Source organism: Pochonia chlamydosporia, chromosome 1 (genome assembly GCF_001653235.2).
Source record: "Pochonia chlamydosporia 170 chromosome 1, whole genome shotgun sequence".
NCBI classification, from domain to species: Eukaryota; Fungi; Ascomycota; class Sordariomycetes; order Hypocreales; family Clavicipitaceae; genus Pochonia; species Pochonia chlamydosporia.
The window spans coordinates 3870434-3893318 of NC_035790.1; the positions used below are offsets into that span (position 1 = coordinate 3870434).

Sequence of the window (22885 nt, forward strand, 5' to 3'; positions counted from 1 at the left end):
ACGGTTCGATCCGGCCCGTTCGACCCTTGGGCAGACACATCCCTGTATGACACAGTAAGCTAACAACAAACAATCACCAACGGCTGGCATCACGCGCTTCTATGATGTGAGTGGCTTCTGATTGCTGTTGATGCAAGAACGAAGTGCATATGTTTCTCTCAAGACTCTATTTCTACAACCTTGGCGCAGGCATTCGCTTTATGTACATGCTTCACTCAACGTGCCGGATAGCATCGTCTTCCTCCCACCTGATGATGCATCATGCTATCAAAGCACCCCTCCCCAATTTCTAAGACCGACGAGTAATCGTTCGCTAGATGAAACATCTCTTTCAAAAACAGACAGGGTTTTCTGCTCTCCTGAATAAGGTCTTGTCCTGTCGCAATTTTGCATAATGTCATGTTCCCCAGTTTTTACAGGGTCCTCCGCAAAAACCGGGCGTCGCTTTGCATCTACCAGTCCAGCCTGAGCAAACACCTCGCTTCTTCTGTATCGTCATATCAAAAGGCGGATTGGGCCGCAAAACAATAAGAATGGGTTGTATGAGAACCACGTCGCGTGATCACCGTCCAGCTTTCATAGCCTCCTTTCTCCGCTTCCTCTCGGCAGCTCTGGCGAGCGACCTCTTGACGTCACCTTGCTCAAACGTGTCAAGGTCGTAGTAAACGGGGGCGATTTCCTGTCGCAAAATAGGTAAGTATTACAATCGAAAATGGGGATTTTAATTTCTTATGGGTGGGGGGACTTGGGGATACGAAAAAAGAGAAAAGAGGCAACATGAAAGAAACCAAACCAACAGAGCATGGAGTGCGTTGTCGCTCAAGAAGAGGGTGCGAAAGTCTACGGGAAAGATCATCACTTACGAGTAACCATTCTGGTCGAATGCCCGTACACGTACGAATGTATTGCTTCGACGTGAGGACAAACTCGTTATAGAGCACCCAGTCGAATTCGGTGCGCAGGACTGTAGACGGATGGATCAGGACGGCCTGGTCGTCCTTCACGGTGCGATAGAGTTTGCCTGAGCTCTCTTTCATAGCAACCTGCATGAAGAAGCCGGACAATAGCGCCCTCCGGATATTGTTGTAGTAGTTCTTGTCCTCGAATGGCGTGGAGACGAGTTCCAGCCCGTGCGTTTCCATAATCCGCTTGAGCTGGGCGCGGACGCTGTCTGCACTTGACAAGTGGCGGAAGGAGAGGAAGTGCTCGTGGCACCATTGCTTGGCGCCGTCTGAGGTAGCTTGGCCTTTGAAGGCGTGGTAGGCGTTGAGCAGGGTTAAGTGATCACCGTCCGGGTGGCTAAAGTGCGCCTTCATTTCGTCTGCGCGCTTGCGGTTGTTTGCTGGCCGGACGAAAATTTGAGGGACGGACAAAAGTGAGGTGATGCTGAGAATCTCGTTGGAGCAGTAGAACTCGGGCGATGAAATCAACATGACAGCCAGTGACGGATCCAAGGGGAATTCGGATGCCAGACTGCCCAGGGTTGTGAGTTCTCCGTCGTCATCAAGGCATGCGAGGTAGTTGAGTTCCTCGAGGGCTCTCATCATTGTCTCTGGAGCAGGCGGGTCCATGAGATCAAAGTGAACCAAATCTTCCACGCCGAGTTTCTTCAGCTCTAGAACCGTATTTGCAAGGTTGGATCGTAAAATTTCGGGATATGTCTGCTGAATGAGCTCCTTCTTAAACGCCTTCTCTGTGTACAGCCTGAAGCATTTTCCAGGCTTGGTACGACCAGCACGACCGGCACGTTGTTGGGCTGAGGCTTTTGAAATGGGTGATACGAGCAGAGACTCAACTCTGATACGGGGGTTGTAAATCTTTTGCTTGCTGAAGCCGGGGTCCACGACATAGACAATACCATCGATGGTCAAGGAGGTTTCGGCAATGTTGGTAGACACAATGACCTTGCGACCGGGGCGTCCACCTTTTATGAGAGGAGCTGGTGCCTTATCAAAGATCCTCTGTTGCTGATGAGGAGGCAGAGTACCGTACAATGGGTATACGACAAGAGGTCCGGCGTCCACTTCCCTTTGTAACTCGTCGGCTTCCAAGTTGATTTTGCGACAGGCATCCTCGATTTCGTCTTCGCCCGTCAAGAAGAGCAAGATATCACCATCGCCCTCCGATGCATGGATCTGCAAGACTGTTCGAATGGCAGCCTCGACATAATCCCTCTCCGGTTCGGGAGTATAAAAAATCTCGACAGGATGCGTTCTACCGGGGACGGCCAGCAGCGGTGCATTATTGAAGTATTTTTGGAACTTTTGAGCATCAAGCGTAGCAGACATGACAATGATCTTCAAATCCGGTCGTCGACTGGCAATTTGTTTCAACAGTGCCATGAGAATATCAGTGGCAAGGGTACGTTCGTGAGCCTCGTCAAGAATAATGCAACTATAGCGGGACATGTCGTGGTCGTGCATGGCCTCACGTAGAAGCATACCGTCCGTCATGTACTTGAGCATCGTCTTGGAACTCGAGCAGTCGTCAAAACGGACGCTGTAACCAACCTCCTCGCCGAGAGTGACGTCCATTTCATCGGCAACACGCTGCGCGACGGATGTGGCGGCCACTCGACGGGGTTGTGTACAGGCAATGAGCTTGCCAGTGACCTTGGGTAACTCGTCGTACACGACATACTGGGGGATCTGAGTCGTTTTACCGGAACCAGTTTCACCGACAAACACGAGGATCTGAGTCGAATGATACTTTTCGAGGAATTCTTGCCTGTGCAAAGGTTAGAACCTCATAAAGAACAGAGAAGAGAAATTCAATGAACCAGTTCTCAAGAGTGGAATGCGTACCTTTGCTTGTGAACGGGCAAGTCGCGGCGGGTTTCCAGGATCCTGAAGTATTGCTGAGAGTGTGATTTACCGGTAAATGGATTAATAGCAGAATCCTCAGCCTTGGCAGCCTGAGCAGCGGTGGTTTGGCGGCGTTTCATGCCTGCCAGAATCGAGTCTGGCGATGCCTCGTCGCCATATCCGTTGCTGTCCTGGTGCATGTGGGCGAGGTACGGGTTGTACTTTTCCTCGCGGTCGCCCTTTTTAGACTTCTTCCTAGATGCGTCATCTGCGTCCGCACTGGCTCGCTTACTGACCCTGGGATCGCTGGAATCGGACATTTTGGTAAGTAATGTTTGGTGTCTGTGGAGCGGCAAGGCTGAGGACATCAACAGTGATGCTCGAGATTCAGAAAATTTTGGCGGGACAATGGAGGCTTATCGATAAGGACCCTGGGCATACAGTGCATAACGGAGAGTGAGCCGGTTTGCACTGTAGTGGTGTGATTTAAAGAATGGCTTTTCAAATCTGCTGCTCATAGGCATTGCAAAATAATGCTCCTGAATAAACCATTTAACTATAAAGGGGAGCCGTATGCTTGAAATCTACTCTAAAAATAGTAAAAGTCTTTCATGGTCAGTTTCGTTTTTTGAGATGGACGTGCGGCGCACACTGTGTGCAACTGCAGAGGTTCATGCAAAAAAGTGGCATGCTGCTATGTTCCCTCACCCGAGCAACACCCCAGCCGCATATTGCTCCTGCATATCGCGAACAGAGGCCAACAAACCCTATTCGGGCGTTCCTCCAGGTCAACTGGGCCCAAGGACGAAAGGTCAAGAGTCCTGACTGTGGGTAAGCCAGCGGCCTAATTAATTGCGGCGCGACATCCAGCTCGAGGCTGAGCTGTTCATCAAGATGGCATCAGGAACGGGCAATATGACAATGTCGGACTCTTTCGCGGCCCAAAGGCCGCCTTTCCATATTGGCCAGCACAGTTCTAAAAGAGATGTACCTTTGACGGACTTGCAGTATGGCTATCTGCTCAATCAAGGTGTAAGTGCAGATGGCGATACCGCAACTGTGATCCTTACCTGACTGTGCAAAAGATCAATTTCACTACGACGCCAGTCACGAATGGCCACTTCAAATCCAGGGTATTCAAGCTGGTCTCCGATCATCTGGAGCTACTGGCGGAGAACAACGAAACATCTACGAGCACGGAGACAGGGTCGAGAGCAGATCCCATTATCCCACCTCTGACGCCAGACGACACTGGCTTGGTCCCTTCGGCTGCTGTCAACACGTATACGGCTTACATTAGCCCGTGGATAGACCTGTGCTCGACCAATCCCCTGATTGCTAGCATCTCACGCCAGGTTTTGAACCTGGAAGTGAATTACGCCAACTTCTGTGGCGTGAGGAGCATCATCATTGCTGGACCGTCCCGCGATGCGTCTCAGAATGGCGGCAACCAGGCTTTGGCGCAGTATTCTCGTGCTGTGCAGGAAGCGCTCACGATTGGTGCTGCGTTGACGGTTCTGATTCACATACCGATGTATCGAGAGCCTGGTATTAATGAGGTTGAAACGTTGGCTGTACTTCAGCCAGAGAAGACGGCCCAGGAGTCTGCGAGCAAGGAGATTGATCTGTTTGCTGCGTGGGCTTCTTGGCACCATGTTCGATCTGTCTGTAATTACAACTTGCGACTATATGTTGGTACGTTTGGCATTGATGTTTATGGGATTGTATGATGTATTCTAATGATGCACGTTTAGCTCTTCAAATACCCCGAGTGATGCCCGAAAAGGATTTGCAGACAAGGTGGTTTGCCGAGCCTCTGCATTATCTGACCATTGGCCCAGAGGTCTTCCAGAAGAACAAGAGCGGCTTTCCGTCGCTCTCAAAGCACCACCAAGACATGATCTTTAGCTACATGAGGCTCAAGGTTGTACCGTGGTTTCTACTGTGCGATGTCGGTCCTGACGCCGCAGGCTTCAAGGCCGACGATCCGTCTATACTGTCAGTGGCTAATCGACAGGGGCTAACCGACGACGACTTCCCTACTCTAAGTGATGCTGCCAACATGTCACCAAGCCAGAATAGTCGCCCTGGTGTCGATGCGCACATGGCATACTTGCAGTGGCTGGAGTCACAACAGCCTCCTTTCACAGCCCTGGAATCGCCAACTTTGACCAGTTTCCAGGATTGGCTGCAGTCTCCCCTTCAACCTCTGTCGGATAACCTTGAGTCTGCAACGTACGAAGTATTTGAAGGAGATCCCGTAAAATACGACCAGTACGAAGCTGCCGTCATTGAAGCACTATCAGAATGGAAAGAACTCGACCTACCTACCTCCAAAGAAGGCGGCGTCGTAGTCATCGCCGTCGCCGGATCGGGACGAGGACCATTGGTTACACGTGCCTTGAAGGCAGCAGAATATACAGGCGTGGAAGTGGAAGTCTGGGCGGTGGAAAAGAACCCCAACGCCTACGTTTACCTCCTACGCCAGAACCAGACGCTCTGGGGCGGAAGAGTCAATGTCGTCAAGACTGACATGCGAGCCTGGAAAGGTCCTGTTGTATCTCAATCCCCAGATGGCCCCGTCCACGGCAAGGTCGACATTCTCATCTCGGAACTACTCGGCTCTTTTGGCGACAACGAACTCTCCCCAGAATGTCTAGACGGCATCCAGCACGTCATCGCCAAACCGCATGGTATCTCCATCCCGCACTCGTACACAGCCCACATGAGTCCCATATCTACCCCGAAAGTGTACGGAGACATCCTAGCCCGCTCGGCCACAGAGTCTACGGCCTTCAACACACCCTGGGTTGTCAGACTCTACGCCCTAGACTTTGTCTGCCAAAAGGTCCCCGGACGCCCACGATTCCAACAAGCCTGGGAATTCTCACACCCCATCCCAGAATCCACGCTTGCAAACGTCGAGGCCCGACGCTCCGGTGGCATTATGGGCGGCGGCGGAGGCAGCATGGCCGGAGCGGCAGGCGCAAATGATCATAACTCGCGGTACTGTCACGTTACGTTTGTGTGTCGCTCGCAGGGCGTCACCCACGGCCTGGCAGGTTATTTCGAGTCTACGCTGTACGAATCAAGGCTCAATGGGCACGAGGGTGAAAAGGTTGAAATCAGCACGCACCCTGAGAGGATTGATCAGAAGAGCAAGGATATGATTTCGTGGTTCCCCATCTTTTTCCCGTTCAAGGTGCGTCTCTCTCTTTTGCTGTTTGGTACTAGTAGTTTTAATTTCTGACTTGTGTAGGAGCCGATTTCGTTCCCGGCCGATACGGAACTCGAGGTGAGTATGTGGCGACAGACGGATGATACAAAGGTGTGGTATGAGTGGTTGGTGGAGGCGTGGACGTGGGTTGGGCAGTCGTCACGAATCAAAGTTGGATCTTCAGGGCTTTGTAGCAGCCGCAAAGTTGCGTGTCTGATGTAGATACCCAGATGTGGTGGAGAGATGGTGACGATGGTGGTTGAACTAAGCGGATGGAGTATCAAATATAGCTGTGTGGTTTTGGGGTGTAATAAAAGCTTGTTTCTTGGCCATATGGTTGAGTGCCGTTGGTGGTAGTTGATAGAGGTGTAGATTGTGCTGGTGCATGATAGCCGGTTTCAAGTGACTGGTTAACATGGCATAACTTGACATTAGGATACGTGTCGGACCTATGTAGGATACAACATTACTGGCGGTTGAAGTATTTTGGTGTGCAGCTGCATGTGCCCATAAAGCCTTGTCAGACTACGGCAGCGATTCCGAATACATGGGATTAACTCGGGAAGCATACTACACTCCCGCACGCACAAGGCGTCAATGCCATTCCGTTGCCAAAAACCTGCACTCCAGCTAGACCAGACCAATCCAGAGAAAGAACAGGGCAACACCAGACCGTTTCCATAAAGTCATAGATGCTGGCCCGGAAAACGCCGGGTGCCCATCCTTCACATGGCCCATCTGCCGCTTCAGGCGGAAAACGGCGGCCGCCAGCGCTGTGGTTGGCCCGGTACCGGCAGCGTTACCGACGCACCACCGACGAAAGTCTGGCTGCCTCGCTTTCTTCTCCCAGTTCCGTTGACGGAGGACTTTGGGCACCCTCTTCACTCTTTATAGAGTCTTGATTGGCAGATACTTGCTCTTCCGAGTGCAATTGGTCCAGAATTCGTTTCCCAACTTGCAGAATTGCAGAGCAAGAAAAGCAAGACGGAAGGATTTATGTGGGGGACTTCACAACCACGGGCACTCGGCGGCATGCGTCTTCCATTATTAAGAGCTGGAGCTTCCATTGAGGGGACTTGGACTTTATTAGCTGTGCCCCGCCAAAGCCTCTATTACCCCTCCATTTCTTCAACCAGATCCATCTCCGGCGCAAGCTCTAGATCCATATCCAGCACAACGTTCGGTCCGAGGACATATTCTACTTCTTTACATCTACATCCTCGAGCATCGCTGCAAATTTCAACCAGACGAGGAACCAATTCGCAATTTACACCGAATACTTGCCACCGTCTGCAATTCGCCAACATGTCTTCTCAGGCTGCTCACCCTGCTTTGATGATTCCCGGGCCCATCGAGTTCGATGATGCCGTCCTCCAGTCCATGGCTCACTACAGGTACGTCATGCGCAATGAACTGCGTTGCCCCATTGGGGAGGACCAGATTATCGCAGCAGGGAATTTGGTATACAGATACTGACGGTTTCGCAATTACGACACAACAGTGAGTCTCACGTTGGTCCTGGCTTCGTTGCCACCTTTGGCGACACCCTCGCCATGCTGAGGAAGCTCTTCCAGACCACCAACCCGGCTTCGCAGCCCTTTGTTATCAATGGCTCTGGCACCCTGGGTTGGGACATGGTAGCTGTCAATTTGGTTGAGCCTGGTGAAAATGCTCTCGTCCTGAGCACTGGTTACTTCGGAGACGGATTCGCCGACTGCCTTACTGCCTATGGCGCCAATGTCACCAAGATTACCGGACCTGTCGGCAGCCGACCTCAGCCTGACGAGATTGAGAAGGCTCTCAAGGAGAAGAAGTACAAGATCATTACTGCCACCCACGTGGATACCTCGACTGGTGTTTTGTTCGACCTCAAGTCTCTTACCGATGTTGTGAAGCGTGTCTCGCCTGATACGCTCATCATCGCCGACGGTGTCTGCAGTGTTGCCTGCGAGGAGATCAAGTTCGATGAGTGGGGTCTGGATGGTGTTGTTACTGCCGGTCAGAAGGCTATCGGCTGCCCTACTGGATTGTCCATTTCCATGTTCAGCGGCCGCGCTATCGACGTTGTCAAGAACCGCAAGACCGAGCCTGCCACCTACTTTGCTTCCATGAAGAGATGGATTCCCAGTAAGCACAAACAAACTCGAAATCCCGTTTGTCGGTTTATCTAACCATTGGCGATAGTTATGCAAAACTACGAGGCCAAGAAGCCCTCATACTTCTCCACCCCGTCACCTCAGCTCATCCACGCCCTGAACACTGCCGTTAGCCAGATTTTGGCCCGTCCCCTGTCTGAGCGTTTCCAGAGACACATAGAAGTCTCCAACAAGGTCAAGAAGGCTGTTGCTGATCTCGGCCTGAAGGTCGTCGCCGGAAAGCCCGAGGACCAGGCTCATGCCATGACTGCCATCTATCTGCCTGACGCTGTCAGCATCCCCGACGTCCTGCCCAAGCTGTTGAACAAGGGCATCATCTTTGCTGGCGGCTTGCACAAGGAGATTGGCACCAAGTACATTCGATTTGGACACATGGGACCCTCAGCTGTGAGTTTCCCTTCATACCGGCATACGAGAAATGCTTTCTAGCGGAGCGTAGTGCTAATTTGACTTTGTTTTAGATGGACCCTAACCGAAAGGATGTCGACAATGCCATCGAGGCTCTGCGGGCCTCTCTTGCTGAGTCGGGCTACAAAGCGTGACGGCAATCCTGGGCGGTGTACGCTAAGAAAGAATCGGTTTTGAATCAAATTAGAACGAGGCTCTAGGGATAGAGTAGGAATGCTTGTAGAAGACGTATTTGAGCGAATATATCCAGATATTTGATCCTCAACAAGAAGCACAATACCCAGAGGCACGAATGTCATGAGCATCATGGATCAGATTGCCCTGATCAAGGCTGTTGAGAGCTCTTCAATGGTGATTCATGCGTGTGGTGCAGACTTCACATCCGCGCGAGTGACAACATCATGTTGGTGACATGGTGAGAGGATGGGCTCGGGGCCCGTACCAACAATACTTTGCTCATGTCAAACATTCACACCACATATTTGGTGTTTGACATTGGGCTTCGGATATTGCAGGGAGATTGCAAGTTTAGGCTGAGCGAATAAGCATGGATATCACAGTACATGGTGTGACGACTTTGCAGGAAGGAGCGGGAAATGGCAAAACAATTGGAAACCCTGCGAATCGAAAGTACCGAGTACATGTCTTGGACAGCGTCATAGGCCATTGCGTGGTGAATGACGCAGTCTCCTATGGACCCACGTCGTTGTTGGAGCGCAACAGATGTCTGGCATAGTACCAGCTACCAAGGCCAACCGGTCTGGTGGTAGGCCAGCCACTGCTTGCCCGCCCCTCCCGGTCTTGGTTGCGCCACATTTTGAGCTCTGGTGGACGCGACTCAACCACAAGAGGCAGCCGAGGAGGGGCAGAAAGAGGGGAGATCGAGATGCTGACAAAAGCTCTAAATCGCGGAGGGGAGTAATTGCGCAGTCGTCCTGACTCGGATATTGTGCGTCTCGTAGTGGACGTCATACTGATAAAAATGGACGAATATCAGAGCCAGCCAGGTGGATAATTTGCACCCCGTCGCACGCCTAGATGCGTAGATACTGAAATGATGATGCCGGAGTTTGTGCAAGACGCGGCTGCCGTTTCAAAGCTCCATGCCTTGACCCCACCTGTCGGAGCTTTCGATGCTGGCCGGGCACTGGGCTTAGACAGCAGCTGGGCATCGCCTGGGCTGCAGCAACCAGATAAAGTATGGACCACTCCGGTTGCCTGGAGCGGCGGAGGGTGGTCTTGCTTGGGCTTCTGCTCTGGCAGGTGAGTGCTGTGGTGATACAACATTGAATACAGCACAGTGGATATGTAGCAGCAGTTGATCAAACGAAAAGTCTCCACTTGACCACTGTTGAAGTTTTGGCATTTCAATGAATTTGATGCTGTTGTAGCCTGGCGACCGCTGTTCCAAACACGCACCCGCTACCAGACATTGATCCACCATACCAGAGTGCTGCAGGCTACCTTTATGCACTAATTAAAGTAGACAGGCAAGTGCCCAAAGGTCAGCCAGCCAGTCCAGAGGTGAGTGAGTCCGTTCCAATGCCTCAGGTGCTGTCAAGTGGCCCCAGTACCAGACTCCCTCCACGTCAAGTCAAGTCCCGCCTGATTGGGGCTCAACTGCTCTCAAGGGCTGCCATGTCATTTTTCCTTCACCACACTTGACCAGCCAAACCGGACCAGCCAAACCAGACCAGCCAAACGAGACCAGCCAGACCAGACCTCTCCGCCGTCTGCTCGTCCCGCCACCAACCACATCACACGCAGACCAGCTTCTTTCTCTTCCGCCTCTCCATCACACACACGACCTTCCTTGTCTTTTTTTTTATTCACGACTCCCCTCCCGCAGATATTTTCTCTTGGCAAAGCATTTCGCAGCTTTGTCGCGCCGCACATTCTTATCCTGAGTGCTGCATAGCTTTTCGCAATCGTCGCCAAACCCTCTACACCTTTTCCCCCGCCCTTGGTTTCCTTTCCCCTCGTTGCTAGCCTCGTCTTGCTCAGGCCATGGCTGTCACAATCGAAGAGCTCGACACTACGGTCCGCACCTTTTACGAAGGTCGCGGGGAGCAGGTTTGTTTTTCCCTTCCTGTTACACATGGTTTCGACGCCGGGAAACTTTTGCACTTTTTCAAAATTGACGATGCGCTGACTCGCCTTGTTCCGCACTACAGCAAAAAGCCGCCCAGGCCGCACTGAACCAGGTAAACACAATCGAGACCCCAACTTTGTCCACCGAGCAACCGATCATGTCGATTCGAGTCGGATCGAGTGTATATCAGAAATGAATAGTCTTTGCCAAGAAGAGCTCGAACCGTCTCAACAATGACGAATACATCTGTGCTAACTGGGCTATCTAGTTCAAAGAGGATCCCGATGCTTGGCTCATGGTGGACAAGATCCTTTCGACCGCGCAATATCCCCAAACAAAGTGTACGCAGAAACAAACTTCTTGAGCCGCGAATATGTCGCGCTTCTTGGCCTGGTAGACTGTACATATGAAATGCTAACTTTTATGGTCTCAGACTTGGGCTTGCAGGTTCTCGACAATGTCATTCTTACGAGATGGAAGGTCTTGCCTCGCGACCAGTGCCAAGGTCTGTAGCTTTGCCATGAGGATCTTTGCTCCCCAATATGCACATAGTTTTGTATCTGACCTCATGTTCTAGGCATCCGAAATTTCATCGTCCAATTCATCATTCAATGCTCCAACTCCGAGGAAGCTTTGAAACAAAACAAAACCCTGCTGAACAAACTGAACTTGGTTCTCATCTCTGTGCTCAAGCAGGAGTGGCCTCACAACTGGCCTACCTTCATAAACGAAATCATCTCGTCTTGCCATGCGAACTTGTCCATCTGCGAGAACAACATGATTATCCTGCGATTACTTTCCGAGGAAGTGTTTGACTACTCCGCAGAGCAGATGACTTCCACCAAAACGAGGAACCTCAAGCAGACCATGTGCGCCGAGTTTTCACAAATCTTTCAGCTTTGCCAGGAAGTCCTGACAACCGCAGACCAGCCTAGCTTGGTTCACGCCACCCTTGAGACACTATTGAGATTTTGCAACTGGATTCCTCTTGGCTATATTTTTGAGACGAACCTCATTGAGACCCTCCGCACGCGCTTCCTATCTGTACCCGAGTTCCGAAATATCACTCTCCAGTGCCTGACAGAAATTGGTGGCCTGCAAACCGGCGGCGCTGGCCAGTCCAACTCATATGACGAACAGCTCGTCAAGATGTTTACCGAAGTGTTGACGACCATTGCGGATATTATCCCCGTCTCGCTCGACCTGAAGACGACATACCCCACGAGTAACTCCAAGGATCAGGAGTTTGTGCAGAACCTGGCTCTGTTTCTCTGCAACTTTTTCGGAACGCACTTGAACGTATGTGTTGGGTTGAATTTTGGTACACATTGTTTTTGGCTAAACTAACCATGTACAGCTCATCGAAAACCTCCCGAACCGAGACTACCTCATGCACGGACACTACTACCTGATTCGGATATCCCAGATCGACGACCGCGAGATTTTCAAGATCTGCCTGGATTATTGGCTGAAGCTCGTACAGGAATTGTATGAGGAGATGCAGCAGCTGCCCATCACTGATCTCAACCCTCTCATGTCTGTCGGAGGCATGTCTGGCAGTGGAGCCCCGAATCCTTCGTTGTTGATGAACTATCCGCTCCGAAAGCACAAATACAACGAGGTTCTGTCCAATTTGCGAGTTGTCATGATTGAGAGAATGGTCAGGCCGGAGGAAGTACTCATTGTTGAAAATGACGAAGGAGAAATTGTTCGAGAGTTTGTCAAGGAAAGCGACACCGTCCAGTTGTATAAGACTATCAGGGAATGCCTGGTATATCTCACGCACTTGGATGTCGTTGACACAGAGAACATCATGACTGAAAAGCTGGCTCGCCAGGTCGATGGTACTGAGTGGTCATGGCACAACTGCAACGTATTGTGTTGGGCTATTGGGTCCATCTCCTTGGCCATGAACGAGGAGACGGAAAAGCGATTCTTGGTCACCGTAATTAAGGATCTCTTGGGTCTCACTGAGATGAAGCGCGGTAAAGACAACAAAGCTGTTGTTGCCAGCAACATTATGTACATTGTTGGGCAATATCCTCGGTTTTTGAAAGCCCACTGGAAGTTTTTGAAGACGGTTGTCAACAAGCTGTTTGAGTTTATGCACGAATCTCACGAAGGTAAGTCGACTGAGACCACGTTCGAAGCCGAGCCAAATCCTTGCACTGAGAGTTTAGCTGGTATAGTGCTAACTGTTCTTTTGTAGGTGTTCAAGACATGGCGTGCGATACGTTTATCAAGATTGCTAGACAGTGCCGGCGACATTTTGTCGCCCTCCAGCCCAGCGAGCAGGAACCATTCATTGAGGAAATTGTCAGAAACATGGGCAAGATTACATGCGATCTAACACCGCAACAAGTGCACACTTTCTACGAAGCATGCGGCTACATGGTGGCGGCTCAGGGCAATAAGCACCAGCAAGAGCGTCTGTTGGCGGATTTGATGAACATTCCCAACGCTGCTTGGGACGAAATTATCAAGCAAGCTACTGTCAACCCATCAATTCTGCAAGACGCCGAGACCATTAAAGTTATTGGCAATATCATGAAGACAAACGTGTCTGCCTGCAGCTCTATTGGCCCATACTTTTACCCACAAATTGGAAGAATCTATCACGACATGCTGGAGATGTACCGCGCCACCAGCGGCCTCATCTCTGAGGCCGTTGCCCGAGATGGTAAGACGCCTAGATGCTCTGGTCGCGAACAATACCGGCATTACTAACACTTAGAACTAGGTGAGCTGGCAACGAAGATGCCCAAAGTCCGCGGTCTGAGAACCATCAAGAAGGAAATCCTGAAGCTTGTTGAGATTTACGTCGAAAAAGCTGAAGATTTGCAGGCTGTTCGAGCCCAAATGGTTCCTCCTTTGCTCGACTGCGTACTTGTCGACTACAATCGAAACGTGGCCGGCGCTCGAGATGCGGAAGTCCTCAAGGCCATGTCCACCATCATTACCAAGCTGTCTGCTTTGATGGAGGACCAAGTACCAACCATCATGGAAAACGTCTTTGAATGCACATTGGAGATGATCAATAAGGACTTCTCAGAATTCCCCGAGCACCGAGTCGAGTTCTTTAACCTTCTCCGCGCGATTAATTTGCACTGCTTCCCGGCCTTGTTGAAGTTGGATAACAACCAGTTCAAGTTTGTGATTGACTCATGCTCATGGGCTTTCAAGCACGATAACAGAGATGTTGAGGCCGCTGGTCTGAACATGTGTCTCGAATTGATCAGCAACATTGCCGAGAAGACTGACGTTGCCACGGCCAATGCCTTCTTCCAGCGATTCTTCATGACCATCCTGCAGGATGTTTTGTTTGTCGTGACTGACAATGACCATAAGGCGGGATTCAAGACTCAGTCTATGCTGCTGATGAAGCTGTTTTACTACGTCCAACCGGCAGATGGCACACAACCAAAGATCCAGGGGCCGATCTACACTTCGGATCAAGCACAATCAGGAACCAGCAACAAGGAATATCTTGGCAACTCTGTTGCAACCTTGCTACGAAATGCCTTTCCCAACTTGCAGCCGTAAGTAAATGATTCTTCTCTTATGCTTTGAGACGGCTTGCTAACATGCCAGCAGTGCCCAAGTGACGAGCTTCGTGGAAGGCCTATTCTCATTCAACACGACGTACGACAAGTTCCGTCTGAACCTTCGAGATTTCCTCATTTCGCTGAAAGAGTTTGCTGGCGACAATGCTGAGCTATTCGTCGTCGAAAAGGAGCAACGGGAAGCCGATGCCAAGGCTGCAGATATGGAGAGACGGCAAAAGGTCGGCGGTCTGCTGAAGCCGTCTGAGCTCGAGGATGAAGAGCTCTGACTTGACCAAGAGTTGAGAACAGAGTTTGCACCGAATGAGGAGACGAGTTCAGCCGACGCAGACAAAAGCAAGTGCCACGACGCAAACGGAGACGGCTGGGAGTTTTACGGATTGTAAGATCCCACCCAGCATGATTGGCCAGAGCGGCTGATGCTCGGCTCCTTGTTGTTTCGGGCAGCTTGCAAGGATGTTTCTTTTTACCCGTAGCGATACCAAAGTTTAGATATGTCACGGGGGGCGACGGAGACGCCTTTTGTTGGGTCCCATTTTCTATCGACGACGCAGCAAAATGATGAAGTCTATTTTTTTTTTTTACTTATTTTCCCAGATGGTTTGTCTCGTATTCCGCAGCTGCGAATAGAAGACACGCGGGATGAAGGTTTGGAGACAGTAAAGGCATTCACGCAGGCACGGAAAACTAAAAACAAAAGCGAGGAGGAGCGGACGGCTCGGAGATGGAAGGAAGTTCACAGTCGCAACAAGAATGTGGTGGACAAGAAAAAAGTTGTAGGTGAGGCGAGTTGAATGCCAGCAGAGGATAGGATGTAGAGATTGGTAAATGGCATGATAGATGAAGAATACTGTCTAGGAATAACTAGGTAGTCAGTTTCGTAAAGATACAGTTAAAAGTGCTGTTGCGTGCTGTTACGTGTACTGCAGTGAAGGTGTCTCGGTGTCTCTTGTCTGACAGGTGAAGATGTTGTGTGTTGGATGGACCGGCATCGAAGACGTAAAGTGAAGTTAACGTGGTTGCGATTTCACCATCGAGCTTTACTTACTGAATAGAGATGAATGAGACGCAAGATGTCTGTAAGATTGGGTATGCAATGGGTGTTTCGCATGGTAGGTGCCCAGATTATGCTGGGTTGTGGTGAAAGTAAATAACTTGATGATAGGTAGGTTGTCAACCTGCTAAATTACGAACTCAGCTATTTAAGAACCAGTCTACTATGTGTTTCCCCTGGAATAGAGAAGAAGTAAAAGATCACTAGTACGTAGCTTTAAGTGGCTATCTAGCGTAGGCACATAACATAAATTGATTGATGATGTAGATCTGATACACTAACGTTGCAGTCATTAATGATGGCACCTAGCGCCTGGAGAGGAACAAGGTCAGTCTGTTCACATGTCTTCGTGATCGGCTTAAGATGTGCTTTTATCCATACTTTAAGAGCCCTTCTTAGCTATAGCTTGACACATCGCCTTATGCTCTTTATAATGAGCAACTTGACAGCTCCGCCCACAATATCTCACTGATTTACACCTCCCGCACGCCATGAGCTGCGCAGAAGTATTTCCGCACTTTGCGCACCGGTGTGCTAAACCCTGACTATTCGAATCGCCGCCCTCCAAAGCCGCTAACAAGTCTTGCACTTTCTTCAGTGTCATTCTTAGGACACGCTGCTCGCCCATGCTGACGTGTGCTGCGGCCCATGCGTTCCCACCTGGAGGATAGAAGCCTTTCGCGAGTTGTTCCTCCAGCATGTCTAGTGGAGTTGCGAAGCTGTTTAGGAGGCTGGTTATTGAATCTACTAGAAATTGGAGGACCTCTGCTTCGTTGGAGTCGCTGATTTTGGTGTCCCCCTTGTTAGTGGTTTGGAGCGACGTGACTAGGTCTGAGGCGTCTAGGCGCTGAATACGGAGGTATTGAAGGACGGCTGTTGGTAGCGGATCGGTGAGAGTTAGTGTGATGGTGGATGTTGAATCAAGGTTAGCAGATGCCCAGAGCTGCTGCTTTTGCTCGAAAAAGGGGGCCATGGGGTGTGTTGTGAGGATGAGATCGTAGCTGTTGTTGGGGTTGTCCGGTATGATGAAGCCGTAGAGGCGTAGGAGGCGATTATTTGGGATGGTGCCATAGTTGATGAAGACCTATAAGCGCAGGTGAGCTTACTGGAAGAATCAGAGAGTGAGGTGGATATACCTGGTCCCCGGGATCGTAGTCCTTTCCCGCGAGGACGGATAAGTCTCCGGATGAGGTGGTGTATGCGTGACACTGCTTGGCTTGGGGGGAGTGGTTCAACATGTCGGCGTATGGAGCTATCAGCCGGATTGACTCCCCGTTGGGGAGGGCGAAGTCCATGGCGCGACTCCATACGGTGCAGAGAGCCCATTTGTACTGAACGGGTGAGCGTTAGTGATAGGTAAGTATATAGTCTAGGCGTTTTACGCACATCTTGTATTGTGAATTCATCGGGTGGAATAATATGGGTATGCTGGTGAAGGACTCGCACTAGGTTTGTATAGTCGTCCTGGATACGCTGTTCCAGCTGCTTTGTGAGAGTATAGAGTGACGACCCGGCGCAGACTTCCAGCTCCTCCTCGGTGAAGAAGATACTTGACGAGTAATTTGCAGGGAGGACGGCCACATGGTCTCGCTGGCCATTGTATCCAGACTTGCGCGAGCGGACAAACAGGATATAGATGGCCAAGGTATCTTCAGTAGATGGCGGTGGAGTTATTGAGCGAAGTGCCGGCCCGAGGATAGAGTCGGCATGTGCGCGTGCAACTGTCCAGAGACAGGCGGATGGAATAGTGAGAATACTTTCGCCTTGCTTGAAGGGCTTTTGTGTTTTGATACCACGCCCGGTGATGGGGAAGTCGGCGAGGTGTAAGTCGTCTAGGCCGGTGGCTCCGCGTTCTTTTAGCCAGGTTTCCATGGGGGGTGAGAGGATGAGTGAGTATGTAGGTGCTAGCTGAGGAGTGATGAGATGATTACCAGGTATGTCTTGTTTTGGAGGTTGGATCTTTCTTTTTGTTGTTGGTGGTGGTTTGTTTTACCTTTTAGGTGGGGACTGGGCGCAAGTTGGAACCACGGGCCAGATGATCAGACGATCAGATCAATGGATGCGGCTGGATGCCCGAACATTGAACATTTGAGGTACAGTACTGTACATATACTTGCTTAAGTATTAATACTGTATGGAAGCATTGAACATTCAGACCTGGCAGTAGAGTTAAATGTCAAGGCCCATTTTTGCGCCTCCAACCACACGACATGACCGCCCAGACGGTCTCAAAACCCGGCAGAATCAAGGCAACAACCTGAGCAACAAACAACCACACAGCCACCATGTCAGTATCAGACGCAACATTGTTCCTCTGCACAATCAACTCCGTCCACAAGATGAGCGGCCAACCTCCCGCCATAACCACCACCGCACCCAACAGAATAGCATGATACTTGAACTTGGAAACACTCGTCTTCGACTTTCCCCGCCACGGAACAACAACAGAAGCACCTCCATCATGATCGTCCGTAAACACCGATTTCACAGCCACATAAAAGGCCATCAAGACGCCCGCACACGCAAACATCGAATCACCAATCTGCCAAACCAGCACAAACTTATGCCACCCCTCACTTAGAGTACGCCAGCCAAAGAAGAAGAACTCGTACTCGCCGTACCCGTCCGGCTGGTTTGTCGCCCAGCTCATCCACGCGGACACCGTGTTCAGCACAAGAACGCCCGCCGTGCCGGCGCCGAGAACCACCGCCATGGGGAGGTTGCCGCACGTCACGCCGCCGAGGTATGTGACCGCGTAGATGAGGTTGAAGTGCACGGGGAGCAGGGAGAGCGCCTGTAGTTCCTTGTTCTGGACGGCGCGGTACCACTGGATCTGGGTGTACCAGTTGTAGGCGAGGAAGCCGATGTTGGTAGGGAGGTTGCTGCCGATGCCGGAGATGTATTGGGCGGGTGAGAGCATGAAGCTGGTGTAGAGGAGCCAGCGGTTGGTTAGGCTGAAACCAGGGACGATTTGGTTGACTGTGGCCATGGTTTTGTTTGGTTAAGCATGAATCTCGCCCTCTTGAAGTTGCCGCCAGCAGGTATCCAGAGATGAACTGACGTGTAGCGCAGGTCAACACAGGAGGGGAAGGGCCGGGGCTCACAATCTAATTCGAGTGAGAGAGGCTCGAAACATGATTTATTTGCTTGGGAAAATGATATCCACGACTTTTTGAAGCGGGGAAAGCGAGTCGAGTGTTAGATGCAAGGTTGTGTTGGTTTGCACCAATATGACAGACAAGGCTGGATTGATGCAGGACGCAGCTTCAGCCTCACTTTTGTCCTGATGCTGTGCGCGGGCGAGGCATCAACGCCATTAAAGCTCAAGTGTCACAAATGTCTAGATGGAACATGTATCTACCTATCTCAGTGTTTACATGTCTTACTTGGATGTATGGACTAGCCGTCGAACCACTAACAGTCGCCTTTGGTCGAGACGGTCAGCGACTCCATGTACGCACCAAGGAGGATTCATCGGGCGCGTTCAACTTTTGCCTGTATTGATTTTACTATCTGTAGTATGTATGTATGTAGGTAGGTAGGTAGGTAGGTATTGACTTCTAGATACTCAGTCAAAGGTAAAATCGAATGCTCCCCATACATGTCTGGCGGCCCAAGCATCTAACTTGGGCTCCGTCTCACAACAGATAACTTCCGAGGGTCAAGTTATATAAACACTCCATATGACTGACTATATTGACCAATTGGCATCCAGTTGCTCTGGTAGCACAGCATCGACCACAACGGGTGAAAAGCAGTCTAGTGCTTCAACGCCTTGGCCATGCTCTTCTCTCCTCCCAGCTCAACCATCTATCTAGGTAGCCGTTCTTGTTCCAACATGAAGCCTGCGGGACAAGAGCCAAGTGAACAATATGAAACCAACAGGTAGTCATTCATTGCCTTTCCCCGTTCCCCATGGTCAAGTACATTTGCAGCCATGGATGTGTAGGCAAATGTCCGTCTTACAGCACATCCTGGGAAAAGCCTGTCGTCTTTGCTGGCGCATTTTCATTCTGGCCATGGCCTGTAGCGTCTCTTGTTCTTCTCCAACTTGGTAGCTTCTATAATTTCACCTCCTCGAGCGTTTTATACAACCATTCTAGATGCGTTCCCCCGATGGTGGCCCTAACACTATCGGTTCTGTGGTCTTGCCTCGTTGGCTTAATTTTGAAGCATCCAAGCAGACCACACGACAACACTGCATGTTGTCGACTCGGAACCTGAAAGCATGGCCCAGACGTAATCTTCTCACTGCCTTTCACCCAGTCAACCATCCTCAACCATCTTCAAAGGCCACGCCATAGTATCCTCCCAATAATGCCCCAGATGCTGCGCAACAGCCCTCACAATCAAGGCGCCCGCATCGCCAAATATCCAATACTCCCTACAATAGTGCAGCAGCACACCATAGTACGCCAGCACAATCACCGCCTCGGGCTGCAACCTCCTCAGCACGTCAATGTAGTCGCTGCCCACGGTGACAGAAAACGACGAGGCAGCATGCGGTCCTGCACACGACTGCGGTAGATTCTTGTAAATGTCAAAAGACCACTGCAAGCGCTCCACGGCGCCCCTACACGCAGACACAGTTGCGGGTCCGAGATCCGACGAGTCCAGCAGGTCGTACAGCGGACGGCACTCGTCCCCTCTTTCGCACGCGCCTTTGGAATCGGGCGTGAGGTTCAGTCCCGCCTTTGACGTGAGCGTCAGGATGGGTTCGAGTTCTGAGTTGACGAGGTGCTGCCATACGGGCTTGATGACGGCCCGCACGCCGTGGTGGATGCGGAAACAGTCGACGAAGCGGTTCACGAAGACGTGGAACTGGGAGTGGTGCAGGGTCCGGACGGAGGAGAGCGTGTCGGCCAGGTCGTGCAGGGAGAGGGTGGCCGCGAAGAGGAACCGCGGGATGGAGGAGTCCATGTCTTCGGGGGGTAATGTGGATGTGAGGCGGGTGAAGCGGGTGATGGCACGGGTTTGAAGTTCTGTAGCCGTGCGGAGGAGGTGGTGAGGCGATTCTGAGCACGACGTGGCTGCTTTGTGCATGGCAGACAGGGCGAGCACCTCGTCGATGAGGTATGGGTGTGACGAGGAGAGCCGGATGGCGATGTCGAGGATGCTGACGTTGCGGCCGCGTGTCAGGAAGAAGTCCTCCTTGGACATGACGAGGTGATACAGCAGCGAGAGGTGTTCTGCCGTGAAGAAGGACGCATCAGACGACGATATGTCGTACGGATGGGGGAAGGAATCGCCAAACGATGGCAGAGGCGATGATTCCGCAGACGTCGTCGCATGGGAATACATCGGCGGCGGCGGCATTTCATTTGGCGTACGGCCACCGCTTGAACTCCATGGCGTCGTAGCAGCAGGACTTTGATAATCTGTGTAGCTGGCATGTGTCTGCGTCTGCGTCTGCGTCTGCGTCTGCGTCTGAGGGGACTGCGTGTGCGTGACGGGGGAATGCGAAGGCGACACCTTCTTCCTGGCGGGCGGCTTTTCCTTTGCAGCAGGAAACACGCACGTCCGCTCTGCGATTGTGCAGTTTGCGCAGGCGGGACGACGCTCGTCGCATCGTATGTGGCGACGTTTGCATTCTGCGCAGCCGTTTCTGGATTTTCTGTGCGAGCGGCGCTGCGTTTTGGGCTGCGGCGGCTGCTGCTGGTGTTGGAATTGGTGTTGAGACATTTCGTCTTGAGTGTGTGGGTGTGAGTTGTTGAATTTTGAGGTCGAGTTGCATCTCACTTATGCTTTTTCAGTCATGGCCGTGAGATAGGGTTGTGGATTTGGGCCTTTGTGTTTTGATGGTTGGAGATGACGCGGATGGCATGGTTACATGGAGATGAATGCCGTTTTGGGAAACTGGCTTCGTGGATTAGGCCATGTTTAGTGTTGCGATGAGGCTGAGTTTATGATGAGATTTCAGGTCCCAATTACTTCGTAAAATCAATATAAAATATAAACAAGGCCGCGCTGATGTCCAATTCTCCGAGTGCCATTGGTACAGTACCCGTTTCCGATAATCTATTTTAATATATGCAGATGCCAACAAAGTCCCCGTTCCCAGTCCTGCTTCTTGTTCTTGTTCTTGTTCTTATTCCCGTTCCCGTCAACGTTCCCTTCCGACCCGGACTCAACTGTCAAAAGTTCCCCTGTGATCCACTCCAATCTACACGACACATCGGCCACCTCCAGCCTCAACACCACGCTCAACCCATCACCGTCACCACCGTTCTCACCCTTGGCCCTCAGCTCAGTTTACACTCCAATGACACTCCCACTCCCACTCCGTCACTTCCCACTCCGTCACTTCCCCCCCAACCTCACCTCGCTCTCCCCCTCCGCTCGATACCCCATCTCCGGATACCACACCCCGTAAACCCCCATCGTCGCAAACATCAACACCGCATCAAACACATATAGCGTCCACTCGTTCCGCAGCAAATACCCCTCCTTGCCCATAATGTACTCCACCACCCTGAACACCGACCTCACCATGATGAGCCCGCTCGTCACGTACAGCATCCCCATCACCCTCACCCAGCCCTTCCCCCCCAGACTCGCCCCCGACGGCCACCGCCTCATCCTGACGTGGAAGACCACCGCCGTCACCACAAACAGCCCAAACATGATGATCTGCACGAACAGCCCCCCCAGGATGATGTTCTGCGCCGTCTTGGGGTTGAAGTCCTTGGCGGCCATGAGCCCTCCCCCCGACGACTGAATCAGAAACGAGAGCACGTCGCCCAGCACGAACGCCTTGGTCAGCCAGTTCACCGGGATGAGGGAGTGCCGCTCGCCGTGGATGCTGCGCATGAGCCGGCCGAGCGTCATGTAGATGGATGCGGCGAAGAGGGCCGGCGCGACGAGGATGAGCACGGATTGCATGATGTAGGGGGGCAGTTGGTCGGTTTTGTCGTGGGCGATGGCGCGGGCGATGTAGCCTAGGAGTTGGACTGGGGGAAATTGTAAGTATCTACATATGTAGTTTGTTGGGGGTGGTGACGTTGAACGACTTACAGATGCCGCCTATGATAAAGGGGATGCTGAACCAGGTTCGTGTCTTGACCGTGCGAAAGGTGATGTAGCCGGTTGCGAGAGTGAATAGGATGGCGAAGATGACGGCCGCCGGTGTTGACGGGACGTAGTCCCAGAGGTAGTAGTTGCCGCGGTAGGGCTTTAGTTGAGCCATTCTGTCTGCGTGTCTGTATTATGCGTGTATGTGTTGACTGTCTCTCTTTCTGTCTGTGTGAACGTATGTCTCTATCAGGATGTCTGTATGTGTGTCTGTGTGTCGGTCTGTGAGATAACCCGCGAAGATGGTGTAAAAGAAATAGTATACAAAATGCAACCCAAGGAAATAACAGCAGATGTATATGGAAATATGAAATCAAAGAATCTAAATGGTAACGAACGGTTATATATCAACCTCAATTCAAAAGCCACATCCAGCTCTATTTATTTACACTGAGATAGACATGTAGTTATAACCAAAAGTTATCCGCGTATTCAAAACTGTCAGTGAAATCCCCTAACCCAAATTGCCCGATTCGGCAACGCCAACTCCAATACACGTATTTCAAAACCGGCCCCACCA

At 51.3% G+C, this 22885-nt stretch overlaps 8 protein-coding genes across 8 annotated transcripts; 3 read left to right on the forward strand and 5 right to left on the reverse strand.

Moving 5' to 3' along the window:
• Positions 1 to 562: 562 nt before the first annotated feature.
• VFPPC_00993 (pre-mRNA splicing factor ATP-dependent RNA helicase PRP43) lies at positions 563 to 3124 on the reverse strand (the record flags this gene model as incomplete). Its single annotated transcript, XM_018280904.1, has 3 exons — positions 563 to 679; positions 864 to 2727; positions 2805 to 3124. 3 exons carry the CDS (start codon positions 3122 to 3124, stop codon positions 563 to 565), a joined length of 2301 nt encoding a protein of 766 aa, XP_018149308.1.
• A 574-nt stretch (positions 3125 to 3698) lies between these two features.
• VFPPC_00994 (protein methyltransferase RmtC) lies at positions 3699 to 6243 on the forward strand (the record flags this gene model as incomplete). The annotated part of the gene is made up of 4 exons (XM_018280905.1): positions 3699 to 3836; positions 3890 to 4499; positions 4559 to 6006; positions 6064 to 6243. 4 exons carry the CDS (start codon positions 3699 to 3701, stop codon positions 6241 to 6243), a joined length of 2376 nt encoding a protein of 791 aa, XP_018149309.1.
• Positions 6244 to 7326: 1083 nt separating this feature from the next.
• On the forward strand, positions 7327 to 8719 carry VFPPC_12954 (alanine--glyoxylate aminotransferase; the record flags this gene model as incomplete). The annotated part of the gene is made up of 4 exons (XM_018290731.1): positions 7327 to 7415; positions 7523 to 8148; positions 8206 to 8564; positions 8639 to 8719. 4 exons carry the CDS (start codon positions 7327 to 7329, stop codon positions 8717 to 8719), a joined length of 1155 nt encoding a protein of 384 aa, XP_018149310.1.
• A 1873-nt stretch (positions 8720 to 10592) lies between these two features.
• On the forward strand, positions 10593 to 14509 carry VFPPC_00996 (exportin-1; the record flags this gene model as incomplete). The annotated part of the gene is made up of 9 exons (XM_018280906.1): positions 10593 to 10658; positions 10760 to 10858; positions 10946 to 11018; positions 11111 to 11182; positions 11255 to 11976; positions 12035 to 12800; positions 12887 to 13357; positions 13418 to 14216; positions 14272 to 14509. 9 exons carry the CDS (start codon positions 10593 to 10595, stop codon positions 14507 to 14509), a joined length of 3306 nt encoding a protein of 1101 aa, XP_018149311.1.
• A 1167-nt stretch (positions 14510 to 15676) lies between these two features.
• Positions 15677 to 17166, reverse strand: VFPPC_00997 (protein kinase-like domain; the record flags this gene model as incomplete). The annotated part of the gene is made up of 3 exons (XM_022428198.1): positions 15677 to 16378; positions 16431 to 16625; positions 16681 to 17166. The coding sequence occupies 3 exons, from the start codon at positions 17164 to 17166 to the stop codon at positions 15677 to 15679; spliced, it is 1383 nt and encodes a 460-aa protein (XP_022284709.1).
• Positions 17167 to 17470: 304 nt separating this feature from the next.
• VFPPC_00998 (hypothetical protein) lies at positions 17471 to 18283 on the reverse strand (the record flags this gene model as incomplete). The annotated part of the gene is made up of 1 exon (XM_018280908.1): positions 17471 to 18283. One exon carries the CDS (start codon positions 18281 to 18283, stop codon positions 17471 to 17473), a length of 813 nt encoding a protein of 270 aa, XP_018149313.1.
• A 1277-nt stretch (positions 18284 to 19560) lies between these two features.
• Positions 19561 to 20976, reverse strand: VFPPC_00999 (C6 finger domain-containing protein; the record flags this gene model as incomplete). The annotated part of the gene is made up of 1 exon (XM_018280909.1): positions 19561 to 20976. One exon carries the CDS (start codon positions 20974 to 20976, stop codon positions 19561 to 19563), a length of 1416 nt encoding a protein of 471 aa, XP_018149314.1.
• Positions 20977 to 21594: 618 nt separating this feature from the next.
• VFPPC_15271 (RTA1 like protein) lies at positions 21595 to 22480 on the reverse strand (the record flags this gene model as incomplete). The annotated part of the gene is made up of 2 exons (XM_018293024.1): positions 21595 to 22244; positions 22315 to 22480. 2 exons carry the CDS (start codon positions 22478 to 22480, stop codon positions 21595 to 21597), a joined length of 816 nt encoding a protein of 271 aa, XP_018149315.1.
• Positions 22481 to 22885: the final 405 nt, after the last annotated feature.